General features: G+C 54.3%; 1 protein-coding gene across 4 annotated transcripts in view; it reads left to right on the top strand.

Annotated features, from left to right (window-relative positions):
- The window catches only part of KLHDC4 (kelch domain containing 4), a 54,884-nt gene extending 41,013 nt beyond the window's left edge, over positions 1-13,871 (top strand). For all 4 annotated transcript variants that reach the window (XM_067721392.1, XM_067721391.1, XM_067721393.1 and 1 more), the window contains 6 exons: positions 6,483-6,642; positions 9,093-9,168; positions 11,071-11,279; positions 11,790-12,195; positions 12,839-12,952; positions 13,299-13,871. In XM_067721392.1, coding sequence (XP_067577493.1) covers positions 6,483-6,642; positions 9,093-9,168; positions 11,071-11,279; positions 11,790-12,195; positions 12,839-12,952; positions 13,299-13,363 — 1,030 coding nt within the window. In that variant the 3' untranslated portion in view covers positions 13,364-13,871. The remainder of the gene's footprint in view (positions 1-6,482; positions 6,643-9,092; positions 9,169-11,070; positions 11,280-11,789; positions 12,196-12,838; positions 12,953-13,298) is intronic.
- The last annotated feature ends 1,251 nt before the right edge of the window (positions 13,872-15,122 follow it).

Here is a 15,122-nt window from a genome sequence, read left to right as displayed (position 1 = left end):
ACATTGAGAACGATGTTGGCTGTGGGTTTGTCATATATGGCCTTTATTATGTTGAGATAAGTTTCCTCTATGCCTACTTTTTGGAGGGTTTTTATCATAAATGGGTGTTGAATTTTTTCAAAAGCCTTTTCAGCATCTATTGAGATGATCATGTGGTTTTTATCCTTCAATTTGTTAATATGGTGTATCACATTGATTGATTTGCGAATATTGAAGAATCCTTGCATTCCTGGAATAAACCCCACTTGATCATGGTGTATGATCCTTTTAATGTGCTGTTGGATTCTGTTTGCTGGTATTTTGTTGAGGATCTTTGCACCTATGTTCCTCAGTGATATTGGCCTGTAGTTTTCTTTCTTTGTGACATCTTTGTCTGGTTTTGGTATCAGGGTGATGGTGGCCTCGTAGAATGAGTTTGGGAGTGTTCCTCCCTCTGCTATATTTTGGAAGAGTTTGAGAAGGATAGGTGTTGCTCTTCTCTAAATGTTTGATAGAATTCACCTGTAATCCATCTGGTCCTGGGCTTTTGTTTGTTGGAAGGTTTTTAATCACAGTTTCAATATCACTGCTTGGCGTTGGTCTGTTTATATTTTCTATTTCTTCCTGGTTTAGTCTCGGAAGGTTGTGCTTTTCTAAGAATTTGTCCATTTCTTCCAGGTTGTCCATTTTATTGGCATACAGTTGCTTGTAGTAATCTCTCATGATCCTTTGTATTTCTGCAGTGTCAGTTGTTACTTCTCCTTTTTCATTTCTAATTCTATTGATTTGAGTTTTCTCCCTTTTTTTCTTGCTGAGTCTGGCTAGTGGTTTATCAATTTTGTTTATCTTCTCAAAGAGCCAGCTTTTAGTTTTATTGATCTTTGCTATTATTTCCTTCATTTCTTTTTCATTAAAGTCTATTTTGTCTGATATGAGTATTGGTACTGCAGCTTTCTTTTGATTTCCATTTGCATGGAATATCTTTTTTCCATCCCCTCACTTTCAGTCTGTATGTGTCCCTAGGTCTGAAGTGGGTCTCTTACAGACAGCATATATATGGGTCTTGTATTTGTATCCATTCAGCCAGTCTGTGTCTTTTGGTTGGAGTATTTAATGCATTTATGTTTAAGGTAATTATCGATATGTATGTTCCTATTACCATTTTCTTAGTTGTTTTGGGTTTGTTATTGTAGGTCTCTACCTTCTCTTGTGTTTCCTGCCTAGACAAGTTCCTGTAGCATTTCTTGTAAAGCTGGTTTGGTGGTGCTGAATTCTCTTAGCTTTTGCTTGTCTGTAAAGGTTTTAATTTCTCTGTCAAATCTGAGTGAGATCCTTGCTGGGTAGAGTAATCTTGGTTGTAGGTTTTTCCCTTTCATCACTTTAAATACGTCCTGCCATTCTCTTCTGGCTTATAGAGTTTCTGCTGAAAGATCAGCTGTTAACCTTATGGGGATTCCCTCGCATGTTATTTGTTGTTTTTCCCTTGCTGCTTTTAATATTTTTTCTTTGTATTTAATTTTTGATAGTTTGATTAATATGTGTCTTGGTGTTTTTCTCCTTGGAGTTATCCTGTATGGGACTCTCTGTGCTTCCTGGACTTGATTAACTATTTCCTTTCCCATATTAGGGAAGTTTTCAGCTATAATCTCTTCAGATATTTTCTCAGTCCCTTTCTTTTTCTCCTCTTCTTTTGGGACCCCTAATGTTGGTGGGGTTATTTGAATGTTGGTGCGTTGGTGCGTTTAATGTTGTTCCAGAGGTCTCTGAGACTGTCCTCAATTCTTTTTTTTTTATAAATTTATTTTATTTTATTTATTTTTGGCTGTGTTGGGTCCTCGTTGCTGTGCGTGGGCTTTCTCTAGTTGTTGCACGCGGGGGCTACTCTTTGTTGCAGTGTGCAGGCTTCTCATTGTGGTGGCTTCTCTTGTTGGGAGCATGGGCTCTAGGTGCACGGCCTTCAGCACTTGTGGTACACGGGCTCAGTAGTTGTGGCTCGGTGGCTCTAGGGCGCAGTCTCAGTAGTTGTGGTGCATGGGCTTAGTTGCTCCGCGGCATGTGGAATCTTCCCAGACCAGGGCTTGAACCCATGTCTCCCGCACTGGCAGGCAGATTCTTAACCACTGTGCCACCAGGGAAGCCTCTGTCCTCAATTCTTTTCATTCTTTTTTCTTTATTCTGCTCTGCAGCAGTTATTTCCACTATTTTATCTTCCAGGTCACTTATCCGTTCTTCTGCCTCAGTTAGTCTGCTATTGATTCCTTCTAGAGAATTTTTAATTTCATTTATTGTGTTGTTCATTGTTTGCTTGCTCTTTAGTTCTTCTAGTTCCTTGTTAAACGTTTATTGTATTTTCTCCATTCTATTTCCAAGAGTTTGGATCATCTTTACTGTCGTTACTCTGAATTCTTTTTCAGGTAGACTGCCAGTTTCCTCTTCATTTGTTAGGTCTGGTGGGTTTTTACCTTGCTCCTTCATCTGCTGTGTGTTTCTCTGTCTTCTCATTTTGCTTCACTTACTATGTTTGGGGTCTCCTTTTCGCAGGCTGCAGGTTCGTAGTTCCTGTTGTTACTGCTGTCTGCCCCTAGTGGCTAAGGTTGGTTCAGTGAGTTGTGTAGGCTTCCTGGTGGAGGGGACTAGTGCCTGTGTTCTGGTGGATGAGGCTGGACCTTGTCTTTCTCTCGGGCAGGTCTGCGTCCGGTGGTGTCTTTTGGGGTGTCTGTGACCTTATGATTTTAGGCAGCCTCTCTGCTAATGGGTGGGGTTGTGTTCCTGTCTTGCTAGTTGTTTGGCATAGGGTGTCCAGCACTGTAGCTTGCTGGTTGTTGAGTGGAGCTGGGCCTTAGCGTTGAGATGGAGATCTCCGGGAGATTTTCGCTGTTTGATATTACGTGGAGTTGGGAGGTCTCTGGTGGACCAATGTCCTGACCTAGGCTCTCCCACCTCAGAGGCACAACCCTGACACCCGGCTGGAGCACCAAGACCCTATATCATCCACATGGCTCAGAATAAAAGGGAGAAAAAAAGAAGGAAAGAAAGAAAAATAAATAAAATAAAGTTATTAAAATAAAAAAATAATTATTTAAAATTAAAAAGTAATTTAAAAAAAGAAAGAAGAGGGCAACCAAACCAAAAAACAAATCCACCACTGATAACAAGCACTAAAATCTATACTAAACAAACCAAAAAAACCCCTGACAGACAAAACCCTAGGATAAATGGTAAAAGCAAAGCTATACAGAGAAAATCACACACAGAAGCATACACATACACACCCGCAAAAGAGAAAAAGGAAAAAAATACAAATATCGTTGCTCCCAAAGTCCGCCTCCTCGATTTGGGATGACTCGCTGTCTATTCAGGTATTCCACCGATGCAGGCACATCAAGTTGACTGTGGAGCTTTAATCCGCTGCTCCTGAGGCTGCTGGGAGAGATTTTCCTTTCTCTTCTTTGTTCTCACAGCTCCCAGGGGCTCAGCTTTGGATGTGGCCCCGCCTTTGCGTGTAGGGCGTCTGTTCTTCGCTCAGACAGGACGGGGTTAAAGGAGCCGCTGATTCGGGGGCTCTGGCTCACTCAGGCCGGGGGGGTGGGGGAGGGAGGGGCACGGAGTGCGGGGCGGGCCTGCGGCATCAGAGGCGCCGTGACGTTGCACCAACCTGAGGCCCGCCGTGCGTTCTCCCGGGGAAGTTGTCCCTGGATCCCGGGACCCTGGCAGTGGCGGGGCTCCCCGGAAGGGGGGTGTGGAGAGTGACCTGTGCTCGCACACAGGCTTCTTGGCGGCGACAGCAGCAGCCTTAGCGTCTCATGCCCGTCTCTGGGGTCCGCGCTGATAGCCGTGGCTTGCGCCCATCTCTGGAGCTCGTTTAGGCGGTGCTCTGAACCCCCTCTCTTCGTGCACCTTGAAACAATGGTCTCTTGCCTCCTAGGCAGTTCCAGACTTTTTCCCGGACTCCGTCCTGGCTAGCTGTGGCACACTAGCCCCCTTCAGGCTGTGTTCACGCCGCCAACCCCCGTCCTCTCCCTGGGATCTGACCTCCGAAGCCCGAGCCTCAGCCCCCAGCCCCCGCCCGCCCCGGCGGGTGAGCACAAGCCTCTCGGGCTGGTGAGTGCTGGTCGGCACCGATCCTCTGTGCAGGCATCTCTCCGCCTTGCCCTCCGCACCCTTGTTGCTGCGCTCTCCTCCGTGGCTCCGAAGCTTCCCCCCGCCATCCCCCCGTCTCCGCCAGTGAAGGGGCTTCTAGTGTGTGGAAACCTTTCCTCCTTCACAGCTCCCTCCCACTGGTGCAGGTCCCGTTCCTATTCTTCTGTCTCTGTTTTTTCTTTTGCCCTACCCAGGTACGTGGGGAGTTTCTTGCCTTTTGGGAGGTCTGAGGTCTTCTGCCAGCGTTCAGTAGGTGTTCTGTAGGAGTTGTTCCACATGTAGATGTATTTCTGGTGTATCTGTGGGGAGGAAGGTGATCTCCACGTCTTACTCTTCTGCCATCTTGAAGGTCTCCCAGGGTATAATTCTTAAGTGCTTTGGGAGGAGATTTTTAAAGTCAAATTCACATAAAACAAGGAATGATTGTGTATCTTAAAGACGTAATCTGGGTATAATAGTGCTTAAATTTTATGTCTCGTCACAGAGTTCACCAAGTGGTTTTTACAGAATTCACTTAAAAACCAAGCTATAGGGAGAGTAGGTTATATTATCTCAAGTTAAAGATGAGGAAACCAAGGTAACTGTTAGGTAGTAGAACTTGTCCTCGACCAAAGATTGCAGATGTTCAGTTACTCCCATAGTCTGTCACGCTGCACCCCTCGGCTCCCTGCCCCTGGTAACGTCTCCTGCTCCTGGTTTGTCTCTTGCCTACACCCTGGTTTTCTGTCCTGGTTAATCTCCTACCCCTGGTCCGTCTCCTGCCTCCACCCCGGCTCCCTGCCCTGTCCTGGTCCGTCTCCTGCCCATGGTCCGTTTCCTGACCTGCACGTGTTCGGTTTCTTGCCATTTAGGAGAAGAGAGCCTATTCTGCTTTTTAAAATTCTTATTTAAAGGACTGTTATTTACATTTAAAACCCTGAACAAAGCACATAATCGTTTGCCATCGCAGACACGGGGGTTCATGCGACGTCAGTGTGCTAATTCAGCACCTGTCGTGTGCGGGACAGTGAGTGGGGTCCACGCAGGCCCTTCTCCTGAAACTCACAGGTTACGAAATGACTCAGGTTTTATGGTGGTTGTAACTTGGAACCATTTCAAACTCAGAACGTTTTTCAAAAGCTATTATCTGTTACTTTGTTTAAAATTATTTTTTATGAAGTATTTCAAACATATAGAAAAGTTGAAGTTCCTCAAACAGGTATCTGTGTGGTCACCATCCATATTAAACAAAGTACAGTTTGACCTTTAAAACCCAATGACAGTTGTTGTTTACCCTACGTGCAGAATAGAATATTTTTTTTCCTGGAAATTTGCAACGTGAAATCTGAGAAAACTGTGGAATGTGGTGAAGTCTTTTAAAAACTGTGCCCCTGGTTCCTCACTTCATCTACTTGAAAGCCCTCCTCCCACGGAAGGGTGTGTTCGGTGGAGCGGTCACGTGGCTCACCCTGTTCCCAGTGCCCTGCTTTGGACAGCACTCCGGGGAGCTCAGTGACCTGCACGTTGGCTGCAGGGCGCCAGACGTGGGTGACCTGAGTGCAGCAGGGGAGTCAGGAATCACGTCTGACCGGTGGGGCTGCTCAGTCCTTCCGTGCATCCATGCTTTCTTCCTGCGAACATCGGGCCCAGCTCTCCGTGTGGAGTAGCTGGGGGGCATCTCTCATTCTTCCGTGTAATTCTGACCCAAGGCCCCTTGGCTTTGCCCGTGGCCACCTGTGAAATTCCCGTCAGGACACACGGTTGCCTCTGTGTCTCTGGCAGAACTGCTGCTTTCCTCACACACGTGCTCCCTCCTCAAGGCCCCATGTGTGTTTTGAGTCCTTTGCCACTGAAGCCCCAGGAGCTTTGAGCAGGGCAAGGCCGCTGTGCCTCTTGGATGCCTCAGCCATGGCCTCTGGGCTTTGGCTCGGGCTTGTGGGCTCCAGGAGTTCTCTCTCAGTTCCAGGAACGCTTTGCCCCGTCTCTGCCCAGCCCGGGGTCTCCACAGCGCTTGCCAAGCTGTAATATCTCCCTTCTGAGGACGCAGGGTATTGGTGCATAGTTCATTGTCCCGCTTAAGGTTACACATACAGAAAACTAATGGAGTTGTTTTGCAAGACTGTGATTGTATAAGCTGTGTAAGGATGTATCACGTAACTTTCAGAAGGAAAAGACTTTCGGATCCAGGCATGTTACAGTGCTTCTCTGGGCCAGCGTTATTTCTGGCTTCAAGTGCAAACCCACATAGGCTTGCTGTCCTTTCCTATGAATTTAAACTTCAATTAAACCGATAACTTAGTCCATACGGTAGCAAACGTACCTTTATTTTAGATCAAGTTCACTTTTTCACGTCACCGCCTTTTTGTGTTCCTATATTATAACAGAGATTACATCTATTACAATGACCTGTATGCCTTCAACCTGGACGCTTTCACGTGGAGCAGGCTGTCCCCGTCCGGGACTGGGCCCACACCCAGGTCAGGCTGCCAGATGACCGTCACCGCCCAGGGCAGCATCGTCATCTACGGGGGCTACTCGAAGCAGGTAAGACGCGTGTGTGGGGTGCAGAGTGACTTCTGTCTGCTGCCTTTTCAGTTTCACCAGCGATGAAAACTTCCAATAATAGTTCATTAGATTAATATGAACAGTCCTTTCTGTGGAATGAGAAGTGGACAGAGGTGGTGTTGATCTGCTCCTGTGTGAACACACTAAGGTTCTTTACGGTCACGTTGCGCTCTTATCCACACGCCCCCGAAACATGCAGCGTAAGTGATGGCTGTGGCAGGGAGGTGCCCCGGCCACCTCCGTCCACCCTGCCACACCCCCACCCAGCCAGCGGCCAGCCCTTGTTCTGGAAAGGAAAACTGACTTGGGATTTGTGGTTGTGACCTGCCTGGGGTGTGGCTAGACGCGTGACAGCTGGGAGGGCCCTGCGAAACAGGCGGCTGTCGCCAGAAGCTGTGTGCAGTGCCCAGAACTGATGCTTTATCGCAGTAGATGCTCCTCAAACCGGGTGATGAACAGCAAGCCCTCGTCAAGCTGATGTCACTTCAGTCCAAGCAGCGCCTGACTCCCAAATGCGGCTTTTCTGCAGCCACGCGGACAGCTGGGGGGTGATCCGAGTCCCTTTGATTCAGGGCCACTCACGCCAGGCCTTCGGCATTTGATGGCAGTGAGAAGCTGCTCTGTTGGCGCTCACGGGGGATTTACCAGAGTTGGTGGTGAAGGCGTGGGTGTGACACTGGGGTTCTTCTGGGTGGGAACGCCCTCCACAGGAGCAGCGTAGTGTTGTGACCCTTGGTACACGGCTCTCTCAGATGTCTTTGGGCTCCATTAATACCGTACGAGACAGAGATTTGCGAGCAGCGGAAGGAAAGCTGTCAGGTGCACGCCCAAGTCACTGCTCCGTGGCGTTAGCGTCCACTCCCCCTTGGGGACGAGCTGAGACCCCGTGCGGAGCCTTGCACGTCCTGGGGGAAGTTTGACAGCTCCAGGGCTTCACGCACATTCTGCGTTCTCCTCTAGTCCAGTGAGGAGAGTGAGTGTCCGGCCAGTGTGATTCGCGTTACTGGAAGGACGGCGCAGGCCACTGGGTGAGGGACTAGCGCACGGGCCTCTCATCACCCCTGTCAGGAAGGGGAGGTGAAGTGGGAGTTACATGCTTCATGGGGAGCAGCCTCCTCGCCTCCCCAGCCCCGGGCTCTGCCACGCCGGCCACTGTGTGGAAGCCGTGGCCCCGGGCGGGCAGAGCGGCGTTCTCAGGGAGGGCTCTGGCGTACAGGCCTCGGGGGGTGTATTGAAATGTGACAGCATGAAAGTTCCCCTCAGCTCGTTGGTTCTAAGGAAGGAAGGTTGCTGTCGGCGGAGCAGTGCCGTGGATGCCCGCAGGTGCAGGAGGGCAAGGGGCTGAGAGGGAAGGGCTGGAGCCCGGCTGTGGTCAAGTTTGCGACACAAGCAGACGGCACTGCATTCCTGCAGTGTGCGGCCAGTGGGCAAGGCCTCGTGTGGATTTATTTTTTTTAATTTATTTTATTTATTTATTTTTGGCTGTGTTGGGTCTTCGTTGCTGCGTGTGGGTTTTCTCTGGTTGCGGTGAGCGGGGGCTGCTCTTTGTTGCCGTGCGTGGGCATCTCATTGTGGTGGCTTCTCTTGTTGTGGAGCACAGGCTCTAGGTGCATGGGCTTCAGTAGTTGTGGCACGCAGGCTCAGTAGTTGCAGCACGCGAGCTCTAGAGCGCAGGCTCAGTAGTTGTGGCGCATGCGCTTAGTTGCTCCGCGACATGTGGGATTTTCCCGGACCAGGGCTCGAACCCGTGTCCCCTGGATTGGCAGGCGGATTCTTAACCAGTGTACCACCAGGGAAGCCCCTCGTGTGGATTTGGTTCCTGAGGGTGCTGGGCTTTTGGCCTGGAAGGTGGGCATGGAAGTGGCAGCCGCTTCCCCTGCTGCCTGCTGGAAGAGAGGAACATGCCGTCTCAGTGCAGCTGCTCGGGAGAGTGAAGGGTGTGGTCTGCCCAGCGCCGTAAGCCTGGTGTGAAGCAGCAGGCCCGGGTGGAGGTGGGCTGTGCTGTCTGCAGCTCAGGAAAGCTCTTTGAATGGCTGTGCCGGCTTCTGCACAGAGCGTTTGATCCTCGCACCGAAGCTTGAATCCCATTACTGGGAAGGCGATGGGAATTGAGGGCACAGGGGTTGGAGATGGAGGGTGGCTGTGTGATGATAGGAGGGTCCCTGCGGCGACCCCGCCCATCCAGAGCAGGGCTCGGCTCACAGCCACAGGAAGCTCTGAGAGGAGAGCTCTGGGGTGTCCCCAGCCTGTGGTCATCTATTCTGTCTGCTCAGAGGCGGTCTGGATGGAACCTGTTGTGTTTCAGATTTTGAGGCTGGTCTGAAGGCTAGCGAGTCACCTCCACGGGAGACGGGACCACAAGCCTGGGGGGCCTTGCGTGGCTTCGCACAGCACGTGGCATTTGTCACGGCTCCCTTTTCCTTTTGCAGAGAGTCAGGAAGGATGTGGACAGAGGTACCCAGCACTCCGACATGTTCCTGCTGAAGGCTGAGGAGGGAAGAGAAGGTACATGCGCCGTGCAGGTGACAGACCACGCGGGTGGTCAGTGTGTCGCTGGGGGAAGCGGGCAGGGGGTCGCGGGGCTGGTGGGGCACTCCATGAACAGCCCCCGTGTCCTCTCTGGGGCGTTGAGGACGCACTGAGTTAGAAACACAGGTGATGTCAGTCCATCCACAGCTCCCTTCTTGGGGGCGGGGCCACGGCATCTGTGTCATCTCTCATTTGTTCTTGCTTAATGTTAGGACGTAGACTTTTGGAAGGCATCTTGTGGGGTTGAAATGCCCACTGTTTGTTTTATTTGAAGTATAGTTAATGTACAATGTTGTGTTAGTTTTAGGTGTACAGCAAAATGATTCAGTCATACATACGTGTATGTGTTGTTTTTCAGATTCTTTTCCCTTATAGGTTATTATAAAATATTGAGTAGAGTTTCCTGTACTATAGAGAAGGTCGTTTGTTAATTATTTTATATATAGTAGTGTGTACCTGTTAATCCCATACTCCTAATTTATCCCTCCCTGCTTTTCCGCTTTGGTAAGCATAAGTTTGTTTTCTTTGTCTGTGAGTCAGTTTCTCCTGTGAATAAGTTCATTTGTATCATCTTTTTAGATTCCACATACAAGTGATCTTATATGGTATTTGTCTTTCTCTGTCTGACTTCACTTAGTATGATAATCTCTAGGTCCCTCCAGGTTGCTGCAAATGGCATTGTTTCATTCTTTTTCATGGCTGAGTGATATTCCAGTGTGTGTGTGTGTGTGTGTGTGTGTGTGTGCGTGCGTGCGTGTGCGTGTGCGTGTGTGCGTGTGTGTGTGTGTACGTACACACACACATCTTCTATATCCGTTCCTCTGTTGATGGACACCAGGGTGGCTTCCCAGTGCTCATTTTTCAAGCTCAGAAGTCGGGAGGTGGTTAGTTTGCATGGTGCACGTGATGGGAGAGGGGCCTAAGTGGATGGGGCCCGTGTGGTCCTGGCTGCCCCTTGGCCCCTGTGAGACCCGTCTCCGTAAGACAAGAGGCCTGCTGGGCAGGAACGTTTCCTCTTTCCTGCTGTGACGTTCTTCAAGCAGAGGCTGCAGAAACGTCACATACAAGGCGTTTCTCAGGTCCCAACCACGCCGGATTGCGGTGACTGATGGGGACGTGGGAGCCAAGGTTTAGAGCCCCTTTTACATGTCAGCGCACTTGAACTTGAAAGTGGACTGTGTTCTAGGCAGTGGGACCCCAGCCCTTGTGTTCAGCTCCCGCGTCTGGCCGTCAGGCCCTTGGCCCCCAGTGAAAAGTACATGGCGTGTCCTGAGACGCATCCGGCACAGCCGGGAAAGCGACTCCCGCAGCCACGTGCACGGCACGCTGATGCTTCTCTTCTCTTTAAGCGTTAGATGCTGGTTGTTGTGAGTGACCTTGTGGCCCACTAGTGCCGCTAGGGCTGCGCCTCCAGGGGGGCTTGCTCTTGGCTGCTTCTCTAGCTTCTTCTAAATGTTCATTAAAGAAAAAACATCCCAGTTCCTTTTTCTGGACGTGTTGGGAAGACTCCCACATGTTTTGTGCCAGGCCACATATTGAGGGTTGCTGCGTAAACACGGCGCCCTCCTAGAAGGAAGGACCACAGTGCGTGGCCCACGGGAGGTTCTGGGGGTGTCTGAGGTCGGAGGGCCCCGCCCGAGGGCACAGTGTACGGGGTCCCCCGGAGCTGGTGCGCCCGCCTCTCCCTCACCCTTCACATCACAGCCGCACGGCGCCCCTGGGCAAGTGTTGGGAGGGTGTGTGGACAGGTTCCCTACCTCAGTGCAGACTGACCCTCGAGGAGGAGGCATGGCCTCCAGGGTGTGCCGGACCCGCAGGCACAGAACGACGGCCATGGCATTCTGCAGGCCCCCCGTCCTTATTTCCTCTCCTCATCAGGCAGATGGGCCTGGACTCGGGTCAACCCTTCCGGAGCCAAGCCCACCCCAAGGTCCGGCTTCTCGGTGGCTGTGGCCCCGAACCATCAGACGCTGCTGTTTGGGGGTGTGTGTGACGATGAGGAGGACGAGAGCCTGGAGGGCCACTTCCTCAGTGACCTGCACTTCTACGACCCCGTCAGGAACCGCTGGTTCGCGGGGCAGCTGAAGGTACCTGGGCCCCAGACCTGCAGCCAGCGCAGGGCCTGCCCGGCTGTCACCTCTGTCAGTGATGCCCAGGGCCTCCCCGGTCCCTCTGTCTGTGAGGCTCTGTGGAGCTGCCACCATCTTTACTGTCCCCGTAAGCAGGGACTGGGTCGCCTCTGCCCCTCCTGCCAGCACCAGCCTGAGAGACGCGGCATAGTGGCTGCTCTCCCGGGAATGACATCCCTGGGGGCTTCATCAGGTCAGGGGCCTCAGAAGCAGGGCCCTGTGGCCGAAGGAGGGCGGATGGTCCACTGTGTGGCAAAGGCTGGCTCCGGTTGAAGTGCCTGGGCGCCTCTGAGGGGAGTCGGGTAGCGTGTGAGGGCTGGTATCTGCTGCCCGTTCCCCTCAGAGGGCACACCAGGCAGGGGTGGTGTGCTCCCCGGGGAGGGGCAGCAAGTGGACGGGGCTCCTCTGGCTGTCGGGTGCTCGCTGACCCCCGTCCTGAGTCGCGGTGCCTTTGCTCTTTATCACCAGGGGCCCAAGGTGGAGAAGAGGAGGCGCAGGCGGGGCAGAAGAGGGGAGCCCGGGGATTCCAGCAAGCAGGAACTGAAGGGGACCCGGGCGCAGGAGCCCCTGCAGGTGGCCAGAGAGCTGGTGGCAGAGGACGGGACCGTGGCCACCATCCAGCAGGGGCTCGCTGCCCGGGGCCCGGCGGGAGAGCCCGAGTCCGACGACAGCGACGATGGCCCCAGCGAGGCGGCGGTCCCTGCGGTGGAGCCGAGCGCCCGCTCCAGCGCCATGCTGGCCGTGAAGCACGGGCGCCTCTACCTCTATGGGGGCATGTTTGAGGCTGGCGACCGCCAGGTCACCCTCAGCGACCTGTACTGCCTCGACCTCCACAAGATGGAGGAGTGGACCGTCCTGGTGGAGATGGATCCAGGTGAGGGGGTAGCACCTCTGGAGTTGCCTCGGGAGCCCCCCAGCTTGTCTGCTGTGCACCCGCAGAGTGCTGCACGCCTCTGCCCCCTCTCGCCCCCGTGCCCTCAGCCCCGGGGGGAGGGCCCTGTTGCCCAGGGGCATGTCTGTGCACGGCCATCCCTGCAGGGGGCCTGGGGGAGGGAGCGGCCTCACCCCGACGCCACTCGTAAGCCTCGGACCTGCCCCGGCAGAGCGGACGGGACGCGCGTTTTCCCCGCGGTGCGCGTGTGTGCCCGGGAGCAGACTAGCGGCCCACCCGTCTCCGCTGCCGTGTTGCACCACAGGCTGCGCTGGACTCGGTCACTGCTCGGTCCTTGGGTCTGAGGCTGAAATCCCTTACAATCCACACGTCTGGGCAGAGGCCCTGAGCGGCTGTGCGAGACGACTGCTGTCTTGGAGCGCAGCTTCTCACTCTGCTTGTCTCTGCCTCGACACGTGGGGATGTGATGTTTGCCGTGAGCTCCAGACGTGCTGGGGTCGGGGCCCCCGCACTCACATCCGCGTGTCCAGGCAGAAGGTGGGCTCCTGGGGGCGGCCGCGGCTCGCCTGCAGTTTCCCCGGTGCCCTGGTCGTGTTGACACTGTGGTTTTTGCTTTTGCTTAAAGAATCTCAGGAGTGGCTGGAGGAGACGGACTCGGAGGAGGACAGCGACGAGGTCAAGGGCGCCGAGGGCGGCGGGGAGAGTGAAGATGACGAGGACAGCGGTGAGGAGGCCAGGGGTGAGTGTGCCACGGGGGCCGCGCGGCCACAGCCGGTGCTGAGGAGGGGCCCCAGGGCTCACCGCTCAGGTCACTTCTCTGCCGGAGCCCTCATTTTTGTCGGTGACAAGGGTACGTAAAATTTTACCAAGTTTCTGTTAAAATTTGACTTTGCTGTGTAGGTGCGCTCCTGAGGTCAGCTGAAGTGTTTTTTCTAATTGTGTCTGGAGTACGTTTGAGCACTCGCTGTCTAAGCAGGGTCGTGACGGCCTCGTGACGTCCTCCATGTAAATCCGGGTGCTCGCAGCACGTTTGCTCCTTCCCCGACTGAACCCGTTTCTTTCTTATTCCCCTTTCCCCACGAAAGAGCAACGCCCCTCGGCGGCGCCCGGTGAGCCGTTCGCAGACTCCCTGCCCAGGACCGAGCAGTAGTGGGCGAAGCTGGCGCGGACAACGCCGGGCCCCGGAGAGGAGAGCGCTGAGAGCCGCCCGGGCCGTGGCCGTGGCTTTCTCTGATGACTCAGCCGCAGCCGCACACCCGCCAGAGCCTAGACTGAGGGGGTGGGGTTCCCTGCCCTCAGCGCGCTGCGTGCGGTTTAAAATAAACTGGACTTGGCAGGGGGCTGCTGCCGCGAGGGTGGTCTTTCGTGCAGCCTCCGGGCCCCGGTGGTTCTGGCGGGGCCTCGGGCTGGGTCGGGCCGAGCTGATGGTGAGGGGGAGCCGCCTACACGGCAGGCGGCACCTTGATCATGAAGTGGAACGCTGCGGGCTTTGCGGGGTTCCCCTCTGCAAAACTAGGAGACGGGTTCTGCCCGCCTGCACGTTCAGCCGACTCCTTCCTTTTTAAAAATGATCGGTGGCCGCCCACCGCCTCCTGTACGCGTTTTCTCGGTTCTCTGGAGAATAAAGCCTGTTGTGGGCTGGTCTGCTCGCTCTGCCACGTGGCTGTGCCTGGGGTCTCTTGGAGTGCCGTGTGCCCAGCTCCTCTGGCTGCTCCCCACCTTTGGGGAGGAGGTGGTGGAGCTGTGCTCTGCCCTCTCCCCTTCGGGCTCAAGGTCGTCCTTCGCACAGCAGCAGAAGAGGGCAGGAAACCGGAGGGCGGGCCCCACTGTCCCCACACGGCCTCGCCGTCCCCTACCGGGCACGCTCACTGGTGCCTGCTCCAGGGTTAATGGCAGGAGGCTGCTCTTCGTTTATGTAATTGGGGCAGAGCTTGGGCTTTGAATTCACACCAGGTGAATTCATCTTCATCTAAAGTATCATCAGTAACGAGAAAGCAGGGTTCTTAGTTTTCAGTGACGGCCGAACAACCCATCGTTACCTTGAACGGGCCATCCTGCTCATGACCTGGAAGTTAGAAGTGGAGAGTGGGCGCACCCACCCAGCAGAGCGGGCCCGGGCCCGGGCAGGCTTCCGTGGAAGGTCGAGGCCAGCTTGCCCAGAAGCAGCCCCTCACCCCAAGCAGCACTTATCTTCTCGCCGTGCTCCGCCCCCGCACCTCCGGCCGTGTGACCTCACTCGTCAGACTTCTCCCGCCTGACTGCACGCGGATCAGGAGTAGGAAGCGCTCTCCTCGCCTCTGCCCACCAGAGCCTCCCTCTGGTACGGGGCCTGGCAGAGCCCATGGGGGTCCTGGTCACAGGGCTTGGGCAGGCGCTCCGGCTTCAGCATCTTGCTTGCGGCTCCCCGTGGGTGCCGGGGCAGGCGGGCAGGGCTCAAAGCCAGGCTGGATGCCACGGCAGGCCCGCGGGGGCCGCAGAGGCCCTCCCGGTACCTGCCTTGTGTGCTCGCGGTGCGAGGCCCAGGCGTACAGCTCCCGCTCTCTGGGCTGCTGCCTTGGGAGGAGGTGGCTGGGAGAGCGTCGGCCCCAGCGCAGGCTTCTGTTCCCGGGGCCGTTGTTATTACAGAGGAAGGAGCCTGCAAGCGGGTGAGACTCCAGGGAAGGTAGTTTGGAATCAAAGAAGTAGAAAAAGATGACAGCCCCCGGAAGAAACTTCTCTTTTGCTCTTGGCTCTGCTGTCCTGTCCACGGGGTTATTGCTGAGGACGCCGTTTGAGGGACAGGAAGACAAGCACACGCTCCACACGGGGAGCTGCCTCTGCTGTGTCACCCCCGTGATCAGAGCGTCCCTTCGGTGGGGCAGTTGCAAGGAGAGGTGGGTGTACGGTGCAGGACTGCAGGGTCCCCAGGG

Source organism: Pseudorca crassidens, chromosome 20 (genome assembly GCF_039906515.1).
Source record: "Pseudorca crassidens isolate mPseCra1 chromosome 20, mPseCra1.hap1, whole genome shotgun sequence".
Lineage (NCBI taxonomy): Eukaryota > Metazoa > Chordata > Mammalia > Artiodactyla > Delphinidae > Pseudorca > Pseudorca crassidens.
Note: the sequence above shows the minus strand (reverse complement) of the source record. Positions and strands in the feature narration are given on the sequence as shown.